The sequence below is a fragment of the Schistocerca americana genome, chromosome X (genome assembly GCF_021461395.2).
Source record: "Schistocerca americana isolate TAMUIC-IGC-003095 chromosome X, iqSchAmer2.1, whole genome shotgun sequence".
NCBI classification, from domain to species: domain Eukaryota; kingdom Metazoa; phylum Arthropoda; class Insecta; order Orthoptera; family Acrididae; genus Schistocerca; species Schistocerca americana.
The window spans coordinates 343,668,216-343,689,176 of NC_060130.1; the positions used below are offsets into that span (position 1 = coordinate 343,668,216).

At 38.9% G+C, this 20,961-nt stretch overlaps 1 protein-coding gene across 1 annotated transcript in view; it reads right to left on the reverse strand.

Annotated features, from left to right (window-relative positions):
* The window catches only part of LOC124555796 (WASH complex subunit 4), a 187,502-nt gene that overhangs the window by 46,107 nt on the left and 120,434 nt on the right, over window positions 1-20,961 (reverse strand). The window contains exons 14-15 of the mRNA XM_047129858.1: window positions 17,840-18,019; window positions 6,071-6,314 (exon numbers count right to left, since the gene is read on the reverse strand). Coding sequence (XP_046985814.1) covers window positions 6,071-6,314; window positions 17,840-18,019 — 424 coding nt within the window. The remainder of the gene's footprint in view (window positions 1-6,070; window positions 6,315-17,839; window positions 18,020-20,961) is intronic.

A 20,961-nucleotide genomic window follows, 5' to 3' on the forward strand; every position in this document is an offset into this window, starting at 1 on the left:
AGGTGTTCGAGTGGTCGAAATAATCCCTGCCCACACCATTTGGGATCCACCTCGATATCGGTCTCTTTCCACGATGTTTGGGTCCCGAAATCATGTTCCATGTGCCCTCCAGATGTGAATCCATCGAGAATCACTCTCAAGACCAAATTGGGATTCCACTTTGAAAAGAACATTGTCCCACCATTCGACTGTCCAGGTGGCATGTTGACGGCTCCGCCCTAGACGTTTCCTTCTGTGAAGACACGTCAGACGTAAACAGAAAGTAGGTCTCCAACAATAAAGGGCACTCTGCTGAAGCCTTCTGTACACAGTTTGCCTTAACACAACATATTCAGGGAATGCTGTGAGGCCAGATGCCAGTCACAGTGCAGTACTAAGGCAGTACTGCCGTGCCCTTACAGCCCAATAACAGTTCAGTTCACTCTTTCTGATGTCACATGTGGCTGACCCTGTCCTGGTCTCCGTAATACAGTTTGTGTCTGTATAAACTGTCACCTCATTTGAGAAACAACAGAACGATTCACATTAAGTCATTGGACCACAACAGTTTGTGACTCTCCTGCTTCCATTCTTCCTATGGCCCTCTACAGCAGAGTGTCTTCTCTGTGCTAAACTGCACAGTCTGTGACTGTGTACACAGCAATTGTGGGTGCCCTGACGTCATTGCTGACGTGGTTGCCCACTGACTGGAATGCCATCTTCTGTGCAGAACACAATCTTAACAACATGTGTTGATGGTCTGTATTACTATATTGTGAATTAGACATGCGATGGGGAAATAACAGTTTGTTGCTTTAATTTTGGACACCAGTGTATGTTAAAAGAGTGTATGTGGGCAAAGCTATGGGCAAGAAGCTGCTCCTAAGCTTGTGAACTGATTTCAGTCCAACACTGTACACGTTACTATACAGAAAAAATGTCACAAGGGTAAGAACCAGCAACTTACTATTGGGATGGGGGTGATAAATGTGGAGGGGAAAAAGGAGAAGAGGAGATGGACTAATAGAAGATTTGAATAAATATATACCCAGGTACTCAGCCAGTTCAACCTGTGTGGGCTCCATTCGGCCAGTGGTTTTTGAAAGAAGTGGTGTTGGACATTTGTATCTTTACTGTTTCATTTCTTAGGATGTGTCCTGGCTCAGCTGGTCTGGGTATGTGAGCTCTCAAAAGAAGGGCAATTATCATATTTACACGCGTATAAAATGACCCTGATTATAAGACCACATCCTTTTTTCAAGAAGCTTGAGAAAAATTTATTTTCAAAATATTCTGACTAATCAAAATTACAAACTGTTTTACTGACAAAGTATTCAGCTTAAAAAGTTATAATGTTAACTTATTCTAAAATTATGCCATTTATTGGTTGTCTACATTTTGATAAAACAAGGAGACACAAATTAAATGGAAAGAAATCATTTACATTAATTTTCAGACTGCTTTCTTTTCTACATTTTGGCTTACTAACCCTGTCATCTGTGGTGCCACTACTTTTAATAATAATAATAATAATAATAATAATAATAATAATAATAATAATAATAATCCTAATGGCACAGCTGAGAAATTTATATCTTCATTGTCACAAATATTTGGCTGTTTCTTACAAAATGTTGCAATTTCTGAGGTCATGGTTACTGTGGGACCTAACACAGCTGTTTCTATCTACGTACATATTCGATTTCACTTCTATACTGACCTGAGAATGTTTCAGTCTCTCTTCCAAACATATCATCTACCCACTGCTCTCTCATTGGCTGCATAGAACCAGAAGCTGAGACACCCTGGTTCATTCCCATCATGCCTCATGGTCAGCGTCGACAACACTGTACCATGAAACACATAAGTACGTCACTTGCCCCTATTTACATTTTTACTGTCTCCTGCAGAAATGACTACTACTGTTGAGTATTTGTCCAATTTTAACGTCAATTCAATTCTAACTACAAATGGATGATGTTCCTAAAAAGCCAGAGTAAACATGGTTGGCAACAAGAGGTAATTTTCTGCCTGCTCATGGCTCCACTCCTCGCACTCCTCTAGTTCTCAGCCAAACTGATATCAGTGTTCCCCTTCAAAACTTTCCATAGTGCTGTGCTTGAGCAACTGTGAAAAACAGACTTTAATATCTTCTAGGATGCAAGTCATATGTAACAACAGCAACTAATACGGAAATAAAAGAGAGCAATCAGGATTCAGTCCAATTCTCTTACTTTCACTCGGCCCAGGATCTACTGACATCTATTGGTACCATCTTCAACTTGGCTCTTGCACTGTAATTTATTCTCACAACAATTACAGTCAGTTCAATATGAATGATTTCATTTGTCAGACATTTCATTCTGGATTAATTTTCCTTCCTGTTTCACCTGAATGTCACCATCTTGCTGCAAAGCTGGTAACGTTTTTACCCAGTATTCTCATATGTGAGCAGCAACTGAATTTCTGATTTGCAATCTAATTAGTAAATCACAGCAATCTCTCACAATCAAATAAAATATTGCTATGGGTTCAGAATCAAGTAATGTTTTCTGAAGGACAACATTTCTGCTTTTGAATGTTTTCTTTATTTAAAAAGCAGAATTAATCAAAATATCCACTGGTGTACTACCGGTCTACAGTGTCCAACGGGCACAATATTTCGGCAATCATACATTTCGCCATCATCAGGTGAACTGACGGACTGAGCTCCTGTGAACGTGCCGGCATGGAGATCCGTACGCTATGGCTGCTCAGAGGGAACTGGGTTCGGTCGCGGTGGCGGCTGATTTAAATACCCTCCGCCTGTGGCGCGCTCCCTCCGCTGTCCGCGCCACAGTTGCGCGGTGGAACAGATTGCGACAGTGTCTGAGATGATGTCGGTGTGATGGCTCTGTCCACCGTGGTCGTCACAACTATACGTTTGCTCGATTTACTCTTGATTAACCCAATACACCAGGAGAAACTCAGGAATCACAGCAGAATTAATGTTTGTACACAGTATCCATACATGTATGAGAACTTTTATTGCAAACCTGTTCAAATACAACAGTTTGTAAGATGCTAGAATGTAGAGCTATTTCCTCCTGTGTTCCACAATACTGTCACATATTTTAAGTAGAGCAACAGATTGTTGTAGTGGCTAGTTCATAGTTTCTCACACATCCCTTGCACTAGTGCCGCGCAAGTCAAATTTCATGTGACTGCTCGAGCAATGTCGATATTGTGTCGTGCGCTTTGGTGTATCGGGAGATGTTGAACCTGTTCAAAAGTGAGTATAGTTTCCCCAGTGCTGCTTTTTCGAATTCTTCAAAATAAATCTGCACATGACCTCAATATCCAGAGCTTCATCTGCAAGTGAAAGACTACCCCCATATACTCTATTTAACAATGTAAAAATGTTAGCCTCAGCAGCAATAGTTTAATCTGTGAATGTAAGAAATAACCCGGTGTTTTTTTGAATGACTAATTTGGAAAAAAACCTCTGCTCATAATCAGATAAATACAGTATAACGGTCATATGAACTCTAAGAACAAGCACTATTACACACCATAAAATCCTCCTCTCTATGTTGAGCTGCTGGTGCTTGGTTTTAAGACTGATGTTTGGTGCACTATTTCTGTGTCATTTATATTTGGGACACACTATATTCTAAGTCCAATATATAACAGACTTATTTTGACTGAACTCTTTGGTTTGACTGGGTGTGAGACCACTATTGTTAGCTTTCTACTTACTACTAACACAATATGGCGAGAATGGATACAAAACATTTAAAACAACAGGGAAAAGTAAGAATATTACTGGTTGCAGGACTTTATAAAAGGACAAAGTCATTCTCACGATTAAGAAATTACCTACATCAATAAATAAAGAAGTGCATTGAGTGATTCACACATACTTGGCACACGTAGTGTCTAAATTTTCATGTTTCTTTAACAAAATTTGATATAAAAACCTGATGATTAGGTCAGAGCAGGGTAGGGATTGCCAAACTGAGCAAAACCTTCCTGATATCCATAGGTCAGAAATACACCAATGTGGAGATGCAGACATAAAATGACAGTTAATCACCAATGAGCACATGGAAGTTTGGCTGGTAAATTAACACATTTGGGTGCGTCTAGTAGTGTGGTTTTGTCCGATAAAGCTGATGCTGTGTTATGTTTTGGTTTTTGTGCTCTATTGCATTTGTTGTCTTATACTGTAGCACACTGGAGTCACGGTGATCAGGTACACAAACAATGAGGAAGTCTAAATTCACACTGCTTACAGGGCAGTGAAATGCAACACTGTGGGTACGAGAAAACAATTTGTTGAACATTTTGCAAACAGTAGGCCATCAGCAGTCAACAACTTTAGGGATCACCACTTGAAAGAAACAGGCATGTTTGCAGCAAAACAGGCACGTACAGGATGGCTAAGAACAGTGAGGACTCTGGAATATGTTGAAGAGCACCTATCAGTTTACTTGGAATGTCACAAAGGAAAATGATTTCACAATTAATAAAATATTCCTGGCTATTATGCTGTGGTCGAATGGATTTCACTTTAAAACCTGATGATTCACACCCCACAAAATTTTGCTGTAGTCAGTAGCAAGCCAGGGTGTGAATCCCTTGAAAATGTCCTCCACAGATGGGGACAAAACATTGGGTTTTAAAGTGAAATCCATTAGACCACAGCATACTAGCCCAGAATATTTTATTAAGTGACAATTCGGGCCGTGAAAGTTTACATTTTACAACAAGGAAAATATTTACATTCTTACCATGGACAAATGATTCAAGCTTTGAAAATACAAGATTATTGAAGGTGAACAAGTTTCTGTGCCTGGGTGTGCACCTAAATAACAAGAATTTTCTCTACTTCATCCTGTTCACGGATGATGGAATTTTTACTAGAGAAGCAGTACTTAATGACCACAACTGTCACTGGAGGGTACTTGAAAATCACCATTAAAATTGAAAAACAATGTCACTAAAAGAGTTTTGTTGAATGTCTGGTCAGGAATTATCTGCGACATCTTGAATAGAGCTTTCATTCTATCTCCTTGATAAAATGGACACAATTATTTACAATATTTAGACGTGGAATCGCTCATACTTATCAAAACAATTCCTCTCCATGTACATCAAAGTTTGTTCAAACAGAATGGTGGTATCCTCTATTCCATTCTGGTGGGCAAGTGATGTTTGAATAAAGTGTTTGGTTGTAGGTTGATTCGATGCAGTGGTCTTCGACAATGGTCTCCCTGACAGTCTTATTCAACACCACTGTACTTTTTGTATGGGGTTTTATGAAAGACCCCATCTATTAAATGCTGGTCACAAGAATTTTTGAGGACTCGACAATAATGTGTAGCATGTGTGGGATTTCAAACGTTTGTTTAAAGCATCTGATTTGAGAAAAAAAGAGAGTTAAAAATTTATCACAGTTTTCTTTTTCACACTGTCTTAGTTCCAACATACTGATCTACTGTACTTGTTAAAATAAACTTTCACTTATGATCTCTGTACATCACCAAAAATTAAAACAAATCACTTTTCAATTTGTCTATTAACACCACCGCACCTTATAGCACCACATGTCAAATATCTTACTGCAGCGCAGTTTCTGCCTTACAGCTTACTATCTTAACTAATTTATGGCCTTACAGTACTTTTAATGTTGATTACGCAATAGTGAAGCTTTACCCAGTAAACATCACAGAAAATTCACATCAAATGTAACAACCATGGATGATAATTTAAAGTTTGTATAGCTTTAATTATTGAGCTGAAGCCATTATCTTTGGCTAATTTCATTAGTAAGTAACTTTGCTCTTTAGCATAATAGGTAATAGATGGAGCAAATAAATTTGAATGTACATACTGTAGTGGACTTGTTGCTGATAGTCATTTTATGACTGCAGCTCCGATTTCCAACCTATTGTTATCTGGAAAATTTTGCTTGATTTGGTGATCCCCTACCTGCTATGATAAGTTTTGTCCTCCACTTTATATAAACGTTCAGTATCAGATTGTTGCAAATACAAAGCATGCAATATTTAATATTTTCCTAATTAAATGAAAAAAAAACCATACTTACCAATATGGCTAATAAGTGTACGGAACTTGTCTAAATAACTCTGTCCATCAGCTGTCAGTCCCAGTTTCCGGATTCCCCTATTGAATTTTTCTGCTCTGTCAAATGGGTACTTTGATTCCAGCTGGTTCTTGTTTTCACGAAAATATCGTATGTCTTTTATGAGGCGTGATTTTATGTGTTCATCATACATGAACTGGGAAAAAATAAAAAACTTTTTCCGAAGAAACTGATAGGTGAAGTTAACCTGTAATTAGACATTTACCATTACTGAAACAAGATTTGACAGTCTATCATTAATGAATAAATATTTTAAAATATAGTATAACCCCACTTTTATGTTCCCGGAATTAACATTTTTCCACCATTTATGACATTTTTTATCGCTCCCGTCAAATTTCCTATGTTCACATTGATAATTCCATGCCAATTTTATGTTAAAATACCTATAATTTTCCAATGACTTACTCTTTCTGAAACAATGTTCATGGAGAAAAAGCTGACATAACTGACATAACCTGATACGGACCTGGCACTGGTCTTTCAGCAGTATTTACAAATGTTATGCAGTTAAGTTTTTTGAAACCAGGACAGACTACTCAAAAGGTCTGAATCAGTAAAAGTGAGTATAATATGTGCTCTATTTCTTTCTGCTGCTGACCTCTACTTGGCATGGTGGCTGATGTGAGTAACTAGGTTCATTCGAATAATGACCTGTCACAACATTTTTTCAGTCTCTACTGCGCATGCGCAACCTCATTATTGTTGCTCTCTTAATGATAGCTTGAAAACACATTTTGCATGTTTTGTTGTTTGGTCACTTGTAGCTCCAGTTGCGACCTTTGTGTTGTTCAAATGTTTCTGGTTTAAATAATGAAATGCTGCACCAGTTAAGTATTTTTTTCATGCTTAGCGAAATACATTTCAAGAATTTATTCTCACTGACAAGTGCAAATATTTATGTATTGTGATGTTTGACACATGTAATACGTATGTAATATGCTGGGTACTCCCACTCTGCCATGATACCTATTTCACAACTGACCATATACTTTTAAATTGTCCTGAGAACTTTTTATTCTCTTGATGTAAAGCACTGTTTTAGCCTATCTGATGACATTCAACACTCTTTAGTATTGCCTGTAACTAGGCTCGGATTGTCCTTCATATTATGACACAGCTACTGTTTCCTCATACATGACGTTCTATTGCCATTAATTCCACAAACTGGTTGCTTATTAGTATTGTGTATCTGCCTGCAATGTTTGAAAGAAAGTGATAAAAAGGTTTGAAGAAATGCACTGTATTTGTTGTTCAAGTTGTCTGTACTGTAGCCTTCTTGTCAAGTACACCCTTCAAGGTTGCCTTTAAATGTCTGTTTTGCAAGTGGAATTATATTCTGAATTCTTTGTTCACTACTTTAGGTTATAACTCTGCCTCAATTCCTTTTAGTATTACAATCGGCGCATCATGTTTTTACATGTCATTACAAATTTTTCTCATTTTCTCACATAGTGCCAATCAAACTAGCAAACAATCTATGAAAATGCTGTCTATGGTCTTGCTGCTGTCGTCCTCAACACTAACTGGAAATTACGTTATGTGTACCAGACTACAAGATTCAAGCAAATTCATTAATGTTCTTTTCTACGGTAAAACATTTCAAAAGTTAATACTGAAAAAAAAAAAAAAAATGTCTTTCTTAAGAACTGAGCCCAGCATGATATCAAGTCTGGAGAGCAAACTCATGTAGTCTGAATTGGCATATGTGTAGAGGGCTACAATGAGAAGTTTTTCCCTTGAAAATTCAAAAATTTGATTTTTGTAATGTGACTACGAAGTCTTTCGTGACCGAGTCCTTGCATAAAAAGTTCTCGGTTTACTTGCCGTGTCAAATTTGGATAAAATCCCAAGCTTTCTATGACTACCCCTGTTATCTTCGTCAGGGTTAAAACTAACTGTCATGGACTGGTGAGGATTCCGCTTTTATAAGCAGTGGACGACTTCTCATTGGCTGGATGACGTCACGGAGAAAACAGCACGTACCGAGGTGGCGGCCTCTATATCCATAGATTTTGTTTGCGCGCTTTATCCAGCGTTGCTTGCAGCGCCATCCATCGCAACAAGCGGAGAACTGTGAGGAATGGAAGAAGTCTCCCTCTGTGCTCTTTCTTTATCAATTGTGCGCTTCCATGCATTGCTGAGCGCATAACTGGAGTCTCTGTTGAAATTATTTTCACAGAGTCTAATTTCAACTGCTTCCCTGATGACAGAGTCCCAATAGTTTGAAGCGTGAGCAAGTAGTCTTGTTTCATCAAATAAAATCTTATGTTTATTTAACAAACTGTGCTCAGCCACTGCTGATTTTTCTAGGTACCCGTATTTCGGCAACAGTTCTTATAGACTGACCCACATAATTTTTACCAGACTCGCAAGGAATGCTGTAAATTCCCGGTACTCTCAGCCCAACATTATCTTTCACGGGTCGCAGCATTTCCTTAATCTTCCTGGGTGGCCGGAAGACTGGTCTGAGTCCCTGCTGGCTCAGGAGTCTGCCGATCTTGCTGGTCATTGCACTGCAGAATGGTAGCTGCGCGATGTGTTGGTCCTCTTGATCTGTTCGAACAGCATCCTTCCTTGGTTTCTTCGCCAGAGTAGATCCGATATCACGATCGGAATATCCATTTTTTATGAATACCATCATCAGATGGTTAATCTCGGAGCTGAGATGATCCTTGTCCGAAATAGTCCTTGCTCTGTGTACCAAGGTATTCAGCATAGCTCTTCTGAGCTGGGTGGTGAAAACTACACGCGTTTAGATATAAATCTGTATGCGTCTGTTTTCTGTACACACAATGTCCGAGACTTCCATCTGATTTCTGCTCCACCAGCACATCTAAGAAGGGTAACTTCCCATCCTTCTCCACCTCCACTGTAAATCTTATGTTCTGATGTATACCATTCAAATGATCAACAAACTGCTGCAGTGCCTCATTGCCGTGTGGCCAGATTATAAATGTATCATCAACATACATGAAGATGCAGGACGGACGTAAGGGAGCACTGTTCAATGCTCGTTCTTCGAAATCATCCATGAAGAAGTTAGCTATGGCTGGTGACAGTGGCGAACCCATGGCTGTTCTGTCAGTCATTTCATATTTTCCACCACAAAAAAAAAAAAAAAAAAAAAAAAATACGTGGTCGTCAAAGTGTGTCGAAATAATTTCAGTATTTCAGGAGAGAAATGAGCAGCCAACAGTTTTAATGTAACTTCCACTGGAACCTTTGTAAACAAAGAGACCACATCTAGGCTGATCATGATGTCATTCGGACCTATCCTCATCTGCTTTATAATGTCAACAAACATTTTTGAGTTATTAATATGATGGCTAGAGTGGCCGACTACAGGTGCTAATAATTTGGTTAAGTATTTTTCCAACCGATATGTAGGAGACCCAATAGCACTAAAAATAGGTCTCAATGGAACCCCATCCTTATGGACTTTGGGTAGACCATATAACCTGGGTGGTCTTGGTGCTCTTGGTCGTAGATTCTTGACTAGTTCTTCTGGGAGGCCAGAGTTCTTCAGTAGCTCCCCTGTCTTCCTACTAAGTGCTGCTGTGGGATCCCGTTTAAGAATATGGTACGGTACGGTACAGTATGTTTAGTCCCTTACTGAGAACCGAGATGGTGGCATCCTTATATAGTTGCCATCTGTTTTTGTCTGCAGTTTTGTCACCTTGGGACTGGAAACGGGTAAACACGACCTTGGCTGCACATCAGCGAGCTAATTTAAGCAAGACTACAGAAAAACAGGCTGATAAATTTGTGCACCTAAAGATTAAGGAAATGCTGCGACCCGTGAAAGATAATCTTGGCCTGAGAGTACCGGGAATTTACAGCGTTCCTTGCTAGTGTGGAAAGAATTATGTGGGCCAGTCTATAAGAACTGTTGCCGATAAAAATCAGCGGTGGCTGAGCACAGTTTGTTAAATAAACAGATTTTATTCGATGAAACAAGACTACTTGCTCACGCTTCAAACTATTGGGACTCTGTCATCAGGGAAGCAGTTAAAATTAGACTCTGTGAAAATAATTTCAACAGAGACTCCGGTTATGCGCTCAGCGTGCAACTGATAAAGAGCGCAGAGGGAGACTTCTTACATTCCTCGCAGTTCTCCGCTTGTTGCCATGGATGGCGCTGCAAGCAACGCTGGATAAAGCACGGAAACAAAATCTATGGATATAGAGGCCGCCACCTCGGTACGCGCTGTTTTCTCCGTGACGTCATCCAGCCCATGAGAAGTTGTCCACTGCTTAAAAAAGCGGAAGCCTCACCGGTCCACGACAGTCACTTTTACCCCTGATGATATTTGTAATGTTCTGATATGTCAACTCTTTTGAATGCAATATTACATGGGCATAAATAGCCACTTCTCCCTTCTGCAATGAACTCCTAGCACAGATTACAGGTAAGATGTGCCCGTCCAAAGTGAAATTTTGTATTTCTTTGCTACATAAATGATGCTCTGAGACATAAGTAATGTCAATGTCAAGACCTATTAGTAGGGACAGGAAACTTTCATGATGGCATAAAAATAACCCAAGATTGGCAGTTTTTTTACAAAGTGTTGCTAAATCAGTGATTTTTATGACATGTCATGAAATTTGTCATTTTCCTGTATAAAAAAATATACAGGATGGTTATAATTAAAGTTAAACTTTCAAAATGCTGTTGAAATAACACCACTGGTCAGAATGATATCAAATTGCAACAGAATATTATGGGAGAAGAGGGAAAGCATATGGCAGAAGATGAAAAACAGTGTGAAAAATGATCAATAGATGGCGCTGTATGTGCCAGAATACGTTAATGAAAACACCTGTCATGCCCACAACCCACTGAAGTTGGCATAAACATGCTGGGCACATTGCTTTCCCTCCTTTCGCGTCTGCAATGTTCACCATGACTGTCTCAATGCAGGATCACGTTCTGCTTGTAAAGCGGTATTACTAGAACGATGAATGTGCACACATCACTCTGCTGAAGTTCCAGACACTGAACAGTTTGAAAAAAAAGGAACTGGTCCAATGACTGCCGTCGGTCTGGCAAAAATGATTTGGAAATTCGAAAATACTGGTTCTTTTGGTGTGCAATCTGGGAGGAAGGAGGGAGAACGAATTGATTCAACAGGAAGCAGTGGTCACAGCAATGCAGGAGGAGACAAGTGGTGGTGTGTAAACGCGTAGTGCACGAAGAATTGCCTGAACATTGGACATACCTGTGCGCACGGTGCATAAAATCCTACAAAACAATCTTCTTCGCTATCCATTCACAATTCCCCATGTGCACAAATTGCTTCCTGTTGACCTGCCAGCACGAGAGACCTTTGCTTCAGAATTTCTTGCTCTCATGGAAGTGGACAATGATTGGCCATAGAAGATTTTGTGGACAGACGAAGCCCACTCCCATCTGACAGGATATGTCAATACACAGAATTGGCGAATATGGTCCATGGAAAATAGACACGCAAATCAACAAGTATCACTTCATCCTGAAAAGGTCACTGTGTGGTGTGGTTTTACGGAACCATTTATCACAGGGCCATAGTTTTTTGAAGAGACAAGTGCTTCTGGTCCTGTTACCTGTACCATCACTGGTAAGCACTATGTGTGTGTTTAGCACAACCACATCATTTCAGCTCTCCAACAGCATGGATATGTGGATGGATCATTTTTATGCAAGACGGCACACCTCCGCACATTGCAAATCTAGTTAAGCAGCTGCTGAAACACCATTTCGGAAATGCTAGAATTATCAGCTGCCATTTCCCTACAGCCTGGCCATCCTGCTCACCTGGTCTTAATCCGTTTGACTTCTGGCTGTGGGGCTATCTGAAAGACATTGTGTTCAGTGTTCTGACTTAAAACTTAGCTGTATTGAAGACATGCATTGCGGAAATGCTTTGATCAGTTGTAGAATGTGCTGTTTTTCAATTTCAACTTGTTGCAGAAAACAGTGCTCAGCATATTGAACATGTTTTGTGCCAGTCACATAGAAATAATCTGTTCTGAGTTTGATTGGTGCTTTTTATGCGGTTTTTGCCTTCAGGACAATTAAAAATCCATTTTTCCCATCCGATACGAAATGACCTTGCCATGGTGGATGGGCTTACGTAACTAACAATATCACACCTGTACATCCATGCACAATGAGTAGTACAGTTTGTTTAATATCAAATGTACACCTTAGGCATTGCTGTACGATTCATTCGCCATTTGTAGTCGACCACTATTAAATTATGATGCGTACAGCACCATCTATTGCGACATTTTGTAACTATTTATTTTTCTTCTGCCATTCAATACTCCATTGCAATTTGATGTCATTCTGACCAGTGGTGATATTTCTACAGCAGTCTGAAAGTTTACCTTAAATTATAATTGTCCTGTACATCTGCAGATGGCAGTTTAGCAATATTTGTAACTTGTAGTTATGGAATGTTGAAATTGAATTTTGACTTCTTTTTTCCTCAAGGCAGGGTTCGTGTAGAAGCTTAAAATGACAGATCATATCCTTGTAACTATGATGTGTTGTCACGAATCACACCAAAATTGGAGAAAACTGAAATTGGCAAAAAAAACCAAGTTGGCAAAAAGCCAGCAAAATTGGTAAAAAAAAATTGCACCAAGATTTGGGAAAAAAAATAGCACCAAATATGGCAAAAATAGCACAAAATTTGGATAAAAAGTAGCACAGCATTTGGCCATAAAATAAAGTGATTTTTCCCTGTCCCTTTCTATTAGCATTTGACCTAATTTAGCTGTAATTCATGTAATATATTGTTCAAATAAGCTTACTGCATCTCTAATCTGCTTTCCCCACTTATTGACCTAACTGCCTCAAATGAGGATATCTCCTACCTGACTTCAACCTAAAGGTAGGTCGGCACTTTCAATGTCTTACCACCAGTATTTGTCCTCGTGAATTCTGAGTAGCAATCCTATGATACCAACTGCCTATACAGAATAATAAGCCCGGTCTCTACCGAGAGTGTTCTTAGCCCCTTTCACTATCACTAAGTGATCCTTTTTAGTAAGGTCCAGCCTCTGCACAGTGTATGGCTATGAGGCTGCCCTGCATGTCTCACTGGCTAATGTGATACCCTGGTGGTGCATTAAGTTACGCATTTCAAGTTACTTACGTTGCGCTGACTGATATGTGGCGCAGCCATAATCTGACTAAGAATGAATGGATTGTTTGTAAAACTGAAGTAAGTTATGACCTGGCTGGCTATCAAACTCTTTCTGTTCTGACGTGCAGAATTACCTGCATGCCCTTTAAGTCAGGCATCCATGTCAAATTTCTCAGCAAATACACGGTCCCAACACCTCATCACATCATCAAAATTTTGAATGATGTAATTGTGACAGGTTACAACATGATGACACACAATATCTTTCAAATGAAAATCTAGAATCTGTTTCCCTCTTCTGTTCCTTTACCTTTCGAGCACCCACTACAACTGACGTGATGTGAGGCTGGCCAATAAATGGAAAATAATAATATTGTCCAGATGCAGGAAGTGTTGCACAGAGTTTATGACTGTGGTCAATACACAGAATGTCCCACACCTAGAATAAAATACATTTTTCTGGGCAAAAAAATTTTTTTTGGTAAAGTGTGTTTTAAGCAAACCATTATCGATTTATTAACCAGTAATCAGATAGCAGTAATGAAGAAGTAAGTTTTATATTGAATCAGAAACTAAGAATGTGGATAAGCTAGTATGAACAGTATAATGAATGCATTATTGTAGCCAAGATAGGCACAAAGCCCACATCTACCACAGAAGTTTATATGGCAACTAACTCTATAGATGAAGAAGATATTGAAGAAATGTATGTTGAAATGAAAGAAATTATTCTGATAGTTAAAGGAGATGAAAATTTAACAGTGATGGGGGACTGGACTTCATTAGTAGGAAAACTAGTAGGTGAATGTGAACTGGGGGGAAAGGAATGAAAGCGGAAGGTGCCTGGTAGAGTTTTGCACAGAGCATAATTTAATCACTGTTAAAACTTGGTTTAAGATGCACGAAAAAAATACATGTGGAAGAGACCTGGAGACACTGGAAGGTAGGGGCAAGACAGAGATTTCAGAACCAGATTTTAAATTGTAACACACTTCCAGGGCCAGATGTGGAGTCTGACCACAATTTATTGGTTATAAACTATAGATTCACAGTGAAGAAATTCACAATTAATAAAATGTTCCAGGCTACTACGCTGTGCTCAAAAGGATTTCACCTTAAAACCCAACGTTTCATCCCCATCTGCGGAGGACAGTTTCAAGGGGTATCGTAGCTTTTTAGAATGTCTGATTTACACCCTGGCTCACTACTGACTACAGCAAAATTCTGCTTCTGCGAGCTTCTGCACAGTGGCGTGACATCACATGTTTTGACTACATGAGCGCTATTGGCCACTGTCGACTGCTGTTGTCTGCTGTTGCTATCATCCCATGATGAAAGACTGGTACACATCATCATCATCATCATCATCATCATCATCTTCAGCACTGGAATCCAAATGTCATTCAATTTCATGCCCTCCACCTACCTACTGAAATTCCTTGGGTGTTTTGTTATCTCTATGGCCTCTCTGTACAGCCCTTCATGGTATCTGCTTGTAGCTGGCAGGACTTGAGTCCTATCAAAATGAATGTGGTGGTTCCCTGGCTGCATAGCACGTTCTGCAACAGCTGATCTGTCAATCTCCTCTAGTTGTTTTTTGACACCCCACAGCTACACATTATCCTATAAATTCCAGCTTTCTCAAGCGGTAGGTGAGCATCCTTGGCCGATTTAAGGTGATCTTGTATCTTGCGTGTCGGTGTGTAAATTACTCCATTTTTTCAAGATTTTTTCTATCCAGTCAGTTACGTCCTTAAATGGCATGAAAACTTTTAATTTCAATGGCACTTTAGCATTGCTTTCATTTCTACGTGTTGGTCTGAACACACTATTCACCTCAGTGAACGAATAACCATACTTGACTGATGCATTGGTGAGATGTTTTAATTCTGCGTCAAGCAGCTCTGTTTTGCAGATTTTCCTTGCGCCATCTGCCAACGTTTTTATGATGCCTTGCTTTTGTTGTGGGTGGTGGTTGGAATCTCAGTGTAGGTAAATGTCTGTGTGCGTGCGTTTTCCATAAACTGTGTGGCCTAAGCTACCATCTTCTTTCTTGGAATCTAGCACATGAAGAAAATTTGATCTTCCACTTGCTGCCTCCTCCATGGTAAACTGAATCTTCTGATTGACCCAATTCAGATGTTTGTGAAAACAATTCAGTTCCTTCCCACCACACTGTACAAAACAAACATAGCCTCCACATAATGGAACCAGATTTCAGTTTCTTGTTCACAGCTTCCAATGCCTGCTCCTCAAATTTTTCCATAATGAAGTTCGCTATAATTGGGCTTAAGGGACTCCCCATAGCGACACCATCTGTCTGACCATAGAACTCTTTGTTCCATTTGAAATACGTGGTTGTGAGACAATATTGTGAGTTCTTGATGACAGCATTATTACAACCATATGTGAGCCAATCGGATTCATATATCAAGAATTCAGCACATTTGATCAGTAAATTAAATGGCATTGTGGTACAGCTGGAAGACATATTAGCTTTGATGTGGTCTCACTATTCAGTACGGTTCCACTCAATGAAGTGTTGCAACAGCTGAATCGGAATTTTCCTTCCGATTTTGCAGAATTGTTTAAATATTGCCTCACAACCACGTATTTCAAATGGAACAGTAAGTGATACTCCTTGCTTCTTAGCAATTAATTTGATTATGACATATATAAATTACTCTAACTACTGTATGCACTGGTCAAGTAATCCTGCTTTGAGGATTCTTATTGCTGGCATTTTGTAACTGAAGATAAATGAGAAAATTAAAAAAAAGAAAAAATGCATTTTGTGGTCACTGAGAATATTCCAGAAAATAGCACTGACAGTTTTGTTACAGTGAAACCCATTTTGGACATACTGAAGCAGATATTCTCAGAGACAGTAACTCCTACTGAGTATCAATCTGTAAATGAAATGAGAATCCCCTTCAAGGGCAGGAGCAGGGCAAAACAGTAGGTTAAGTCTAGATGCAAGAAGTGGGGATTCAAAGTTTAGCTATGCCTTTCTTTTGTTGTGGATGGTGGTTGGAATCTCAGTGTAGGTAACTGTCTGTGTGCGTCTGCTCTAGCTCAGTTGGATATGTGACAGTTTTCTGAGATGTCACAAGGGAAAAAGCAGAAACAGGCTACCACAATACACCCTAACATTGGTCCTACTGGGAACACTATTGTAAGAATGTGCCAAGGGTAAAAGGAAAGACTCAGAGGCTACTTTGTGACAATCTGTTCACAACAACCTCACTGTTTTCATACCTGAAGCAAAAGAAAATTCATGTATTGGAAACCATAAGGTTGAACAGACTGCAGATTACAGGGTGCAGAGGATAAACCAACAGCAAAGCTCTAATAAAATCAGGTCAGGTTTCAATGTCTACAGCTACATCTAATGACAATGCAACAGTTGTGTGATGGGGAAACAGAAACACTGTCCATGTGGTATCTACCTTTCCTGATGTGGCACCAACTGATAAAGTCAAAAGATGGGAAGTGAAGAGAAACAGAAAGGCCCTATGCCGTAGCACGCTACAACAAATTTATGGGAAGAGTAGACATGACTGACCATATGGTGACACATTATCCTCACACTGTAAGAGCAATAAGTTTTATTTGAGAATATTTTTCTCACTTTTATAATGTTGTCCTGGTAAATACAGGAATTATTTTCAGTAGAGCTTCAAGTGTGTGACGAAAGCATGGCAGACCATCAAACACCCCTGACTTTGCTTGCTTGAAGAAAAAGCAACACCTTGGATGTTTTGCAGATATAAGGTTGGATGGAGTAGCAAAGAAGGAATGTAAGAGTCCCCTAATGGCAGAGACAAAAACTGCAAAAGAAGAACCAGATATATCTGCAAAAAATGTAAAATGCTAGTTTGCCTGGAATGTATGGAGTTCTCCCACAATAACTAATATGAACAATTTCTTGTTGGTTGAAATTTGCCTTTACAACATTTCTTAGTTTCTTTATGTATTCCATCATGTTTACGCTTATATAACCTGCTTTGCACCAAGTACACAAATGTGGCCACTTCTTGTTTTCATTGCTGGACAGTACATTTGTACCAACAACACATTTTTAGTGACTTCCTAACATCTGAAATATAGCGTAAAATTGTCTGAATTGAAATTATCAATACAATTTATCCCTGAAGAGGTTACAACAATAAGTTCAATGCATCTCCAAACAAAACAAAAAATCATCAATTAATTGTAATTTATTGTCAACAACTCCTAGGCATTTCCACAAAAGATTAGTTTAACAGGGAACCATCATCCACTGATGACTGTACCCTTATCTGCATGCCTGCACTTCACAGGAGAAAGTTGCTACTATGAATGACACTGATTTTGATGATGAGAAATGAAGTCATATAATTGCAGTCACGTGGATATTGGAACAGGAACTGCTAACACATAAAAAACTATTAATAATATTATTACATTACATACTGCAAGATTAGCACAGTTTAAACCACTTGCTAATGATACAAAATTACATATTTAATTTACAAGTACAATAAACATATTCTTATTTTTTTATGTCAGTTCTACACATCTAAATAATACTCACTGCAGTGTTCATAATTCCAGTCCCATGAGTTCTGATTGAATTTGCTATATGGCGAATGTTAATTGTGTTGAGATGCTTGTTACTGCTCGAATGCTGAATGAAAATTTGATTGTTCAAATTGTACAAGTACTGGCACACAAATTCATTGATGTTTCTCATTATTTCCAAAACATCCAGACCCTGCACAATAAATTGAAGTTTAAGGAACACTTTTAGAATATATAGCCTGAGGGTTGAGAAATTCATCACGTCTTTCGAAAGATATGATATTTGTGAGCTTTTTAAGACCAAACTCAGACCCATCCAGGGAGAAAATGTTTTCTCTGGCTATGTTTAATAACAAATTATGTACTTCAGCAAATGATTATATACTTCATTTTAAGAAGACATGATTACATCAACAACTTAAAACATTTCACATTTTGCTGAAAACAAAAATATTTGCTAATATTTTAGAAAAATTATAGACCTATTCACACAACTATTTATAACTGAATAAACTGAGCTTCATACTATAAATTACTTATACATACTTCTAAACCAACTATTTATGACATCATTATATAGGCGAACCATTCTATAACTGTTCACATTCACATAAATAAAAAATCAACACTAACAGATAAGAAAGATCTACGGTGTCGCGGAGAAGGGGATGTTAAAATGAAGGAAAATGTGTCAGAGAGAATAGGATATGAAATATAGTAAATTATTAAGCACAGTGCCAGCTTCAGTTCGCAAATGATAGAAGGGACAAAGTTCCAAATCAAGATTGATTACAAAATCAAAAATAGAAAGAATAAGGCAAGGAAAGAATAACAAAAAAGGGGAAAAGGAAAGAGAAAGGGGTGCAGGTATGGGCAGGGAGAGGAAGACAAGTATAGAGGAGTCAAACCAAAATACGGAAACACCAGAAACACATGACATTACCATGACCTATACGGTGTAGGAAACCCGATGGCATTCAAAACAGCTTCCAGTTGTCTCAGAATGGATAAATACAGGTCTTGTATGGTTTTCAGGTAATCTGATACCCATCTTCCTGCAAAATTGAGGGCATCAGGTAACAATGACGGAGGTGGATAGTGATCATATATTCTTCTCTCCTAAGTAAACCACAAAGACTCAACAATATTGAGATCTGGCGGCTGTGGTAACCAGGGGAGATGCAACAATTTATCCTTGTGCTCACAAAACCAGTCCTGGATGATGCGAGTTGTGTGAACAGGGACCCTGTTGTCTTGGAACACGCATCAGCACTGGGGGAAAAACATTGTACGGTGGGATGGACTCGATCAGCCAAACTGATCACATAATCTTTGGCAGGTCCATGGAATACCATGATATGGCTGCCAAAGTCGTCACCGAGCACACACCATGTTTCACTCTATGGATGTAAACTCGGCAGGAAATTGGAAATAGTGTGAAACAAGACCTTCTAACCAGATTAGTTTCCTTCATTGCTCCACAGCCCACATTTTATAGTTTGAGCACCATGTTTTGCTGTTGCAGGCATTTGCATCACTGATGGGTTGTTTAGGAATTCCAGATCGTCCTGCACATCCCCGCTGATGGGGCTCCCTTTGTGTTGTTTTCATGTTGACAGAATTCACAAGTGCAACACTCAAGTTCTGCAGTGACTTTTGCAGCTTATGGATTTTCAGCACACTGGATCAATAATGGGACAGCAAGTTGTGTTGATGAGTCTGATGTAGAAAACAGCCGAAGTTGCAAGGTTCAGTTTTTTTATTTAATTTATGACTATAAAACTGTAATTTTCACTTTCCATGTCATAGGATGATTTGAAAATGGGTTCAGAGAACCCAAAACTAGTCATTAATTAGATAAAAAACTGAATTTTGCAACTTTGGCTGTTTTCCATGTCAAACTTATTTTTCATCACAAGCCTCTTTAATAACCATCTGCTCACAATCAGTCAATACACGCTTTTGCCCCCCCCCCCTTTTCTTTGCTTTCCCTGTACGTGGCATAAATCTTCGACATAGAAGCTCCTGAAACACCAAACACTACGGCTCCCTTGGATACAGAAGCACGAAGCACCCACCATATGACCATTAATAATTTATCTACATTCGAATTCACCTGGCTCCAACACAATGCCCTCACAACTACACAGAACACTATTCTGACCATAACTGCTACTTACAACATATTGAGGACATTGCAGATGTGCTATTTATTGTTAAATACAACAATGTAACCTGCATACTTGGCTAGTATCTGCATTTACGTTAAAGCATGCATTTCTCATTGTGTTTCCATATTTTTGCCCCACTCTTGTAATTGAGATGAAAATTCTAACCAACAGCAACACAATAGAAGTAAAGGGAAAAGGGTGCTGGGAAAAGGGGAGTCAGCATTTAATATACCATCAACAATGGTAGATATGGATCACCAACTCTTACTGAAAAGTAGTGGGGAAGGAAGTCAGCCACGTTCTTATCCTAGCAACTACCCTGCCATTTGCCTCGTGACTTTGCAACTGCGAAAACTAAATCCCTGCAGTCAGATGAGAATTTGAAATGCTGTCCACTCAAATGTGAGTACAGTGTCTTAACCACTACAGTATCTTGCTTGATCAAGGCCATTTGAGGTTTTACTCAGTCTCCTTTGGGCCAAAAAAGAAGGCAGATGAAAGGAAGATATTACATGAAACAAGGGAATTTGAGAATTGTAAGCATACAATGATAGGAACATGACAGGATATGTTCAATTAAACAAAACAGTGATGTACATTGGATTGACATCATCACTCAGCAGTTAAAATGGAAAGCAGCAGAACAGCAAGCAGCAGCAGCAGCAGCAGCAGCAGCAAGCACTTAATGAATCAAAAACACACAGTTAATAATGGAAATTCCAAGATGCATAAGACCACCAAACATGTTCAGAAAGGAAATGTTGCTCCAGATTACAATGTTTCAATAGCAACGACTGAAGGTAGTGGAGTAGTTTCAAGTGAATTTGGAAAACTATTTACAGAACATCTAAAAGGGTGAGAAAAATTCCAAAAACTTGAACACAAAAACCAATGAAACCAACAATCTCCTCTCTGTAATATATACCGTATTCACTAAAATTATAAACTGTATAGAAGAAACATT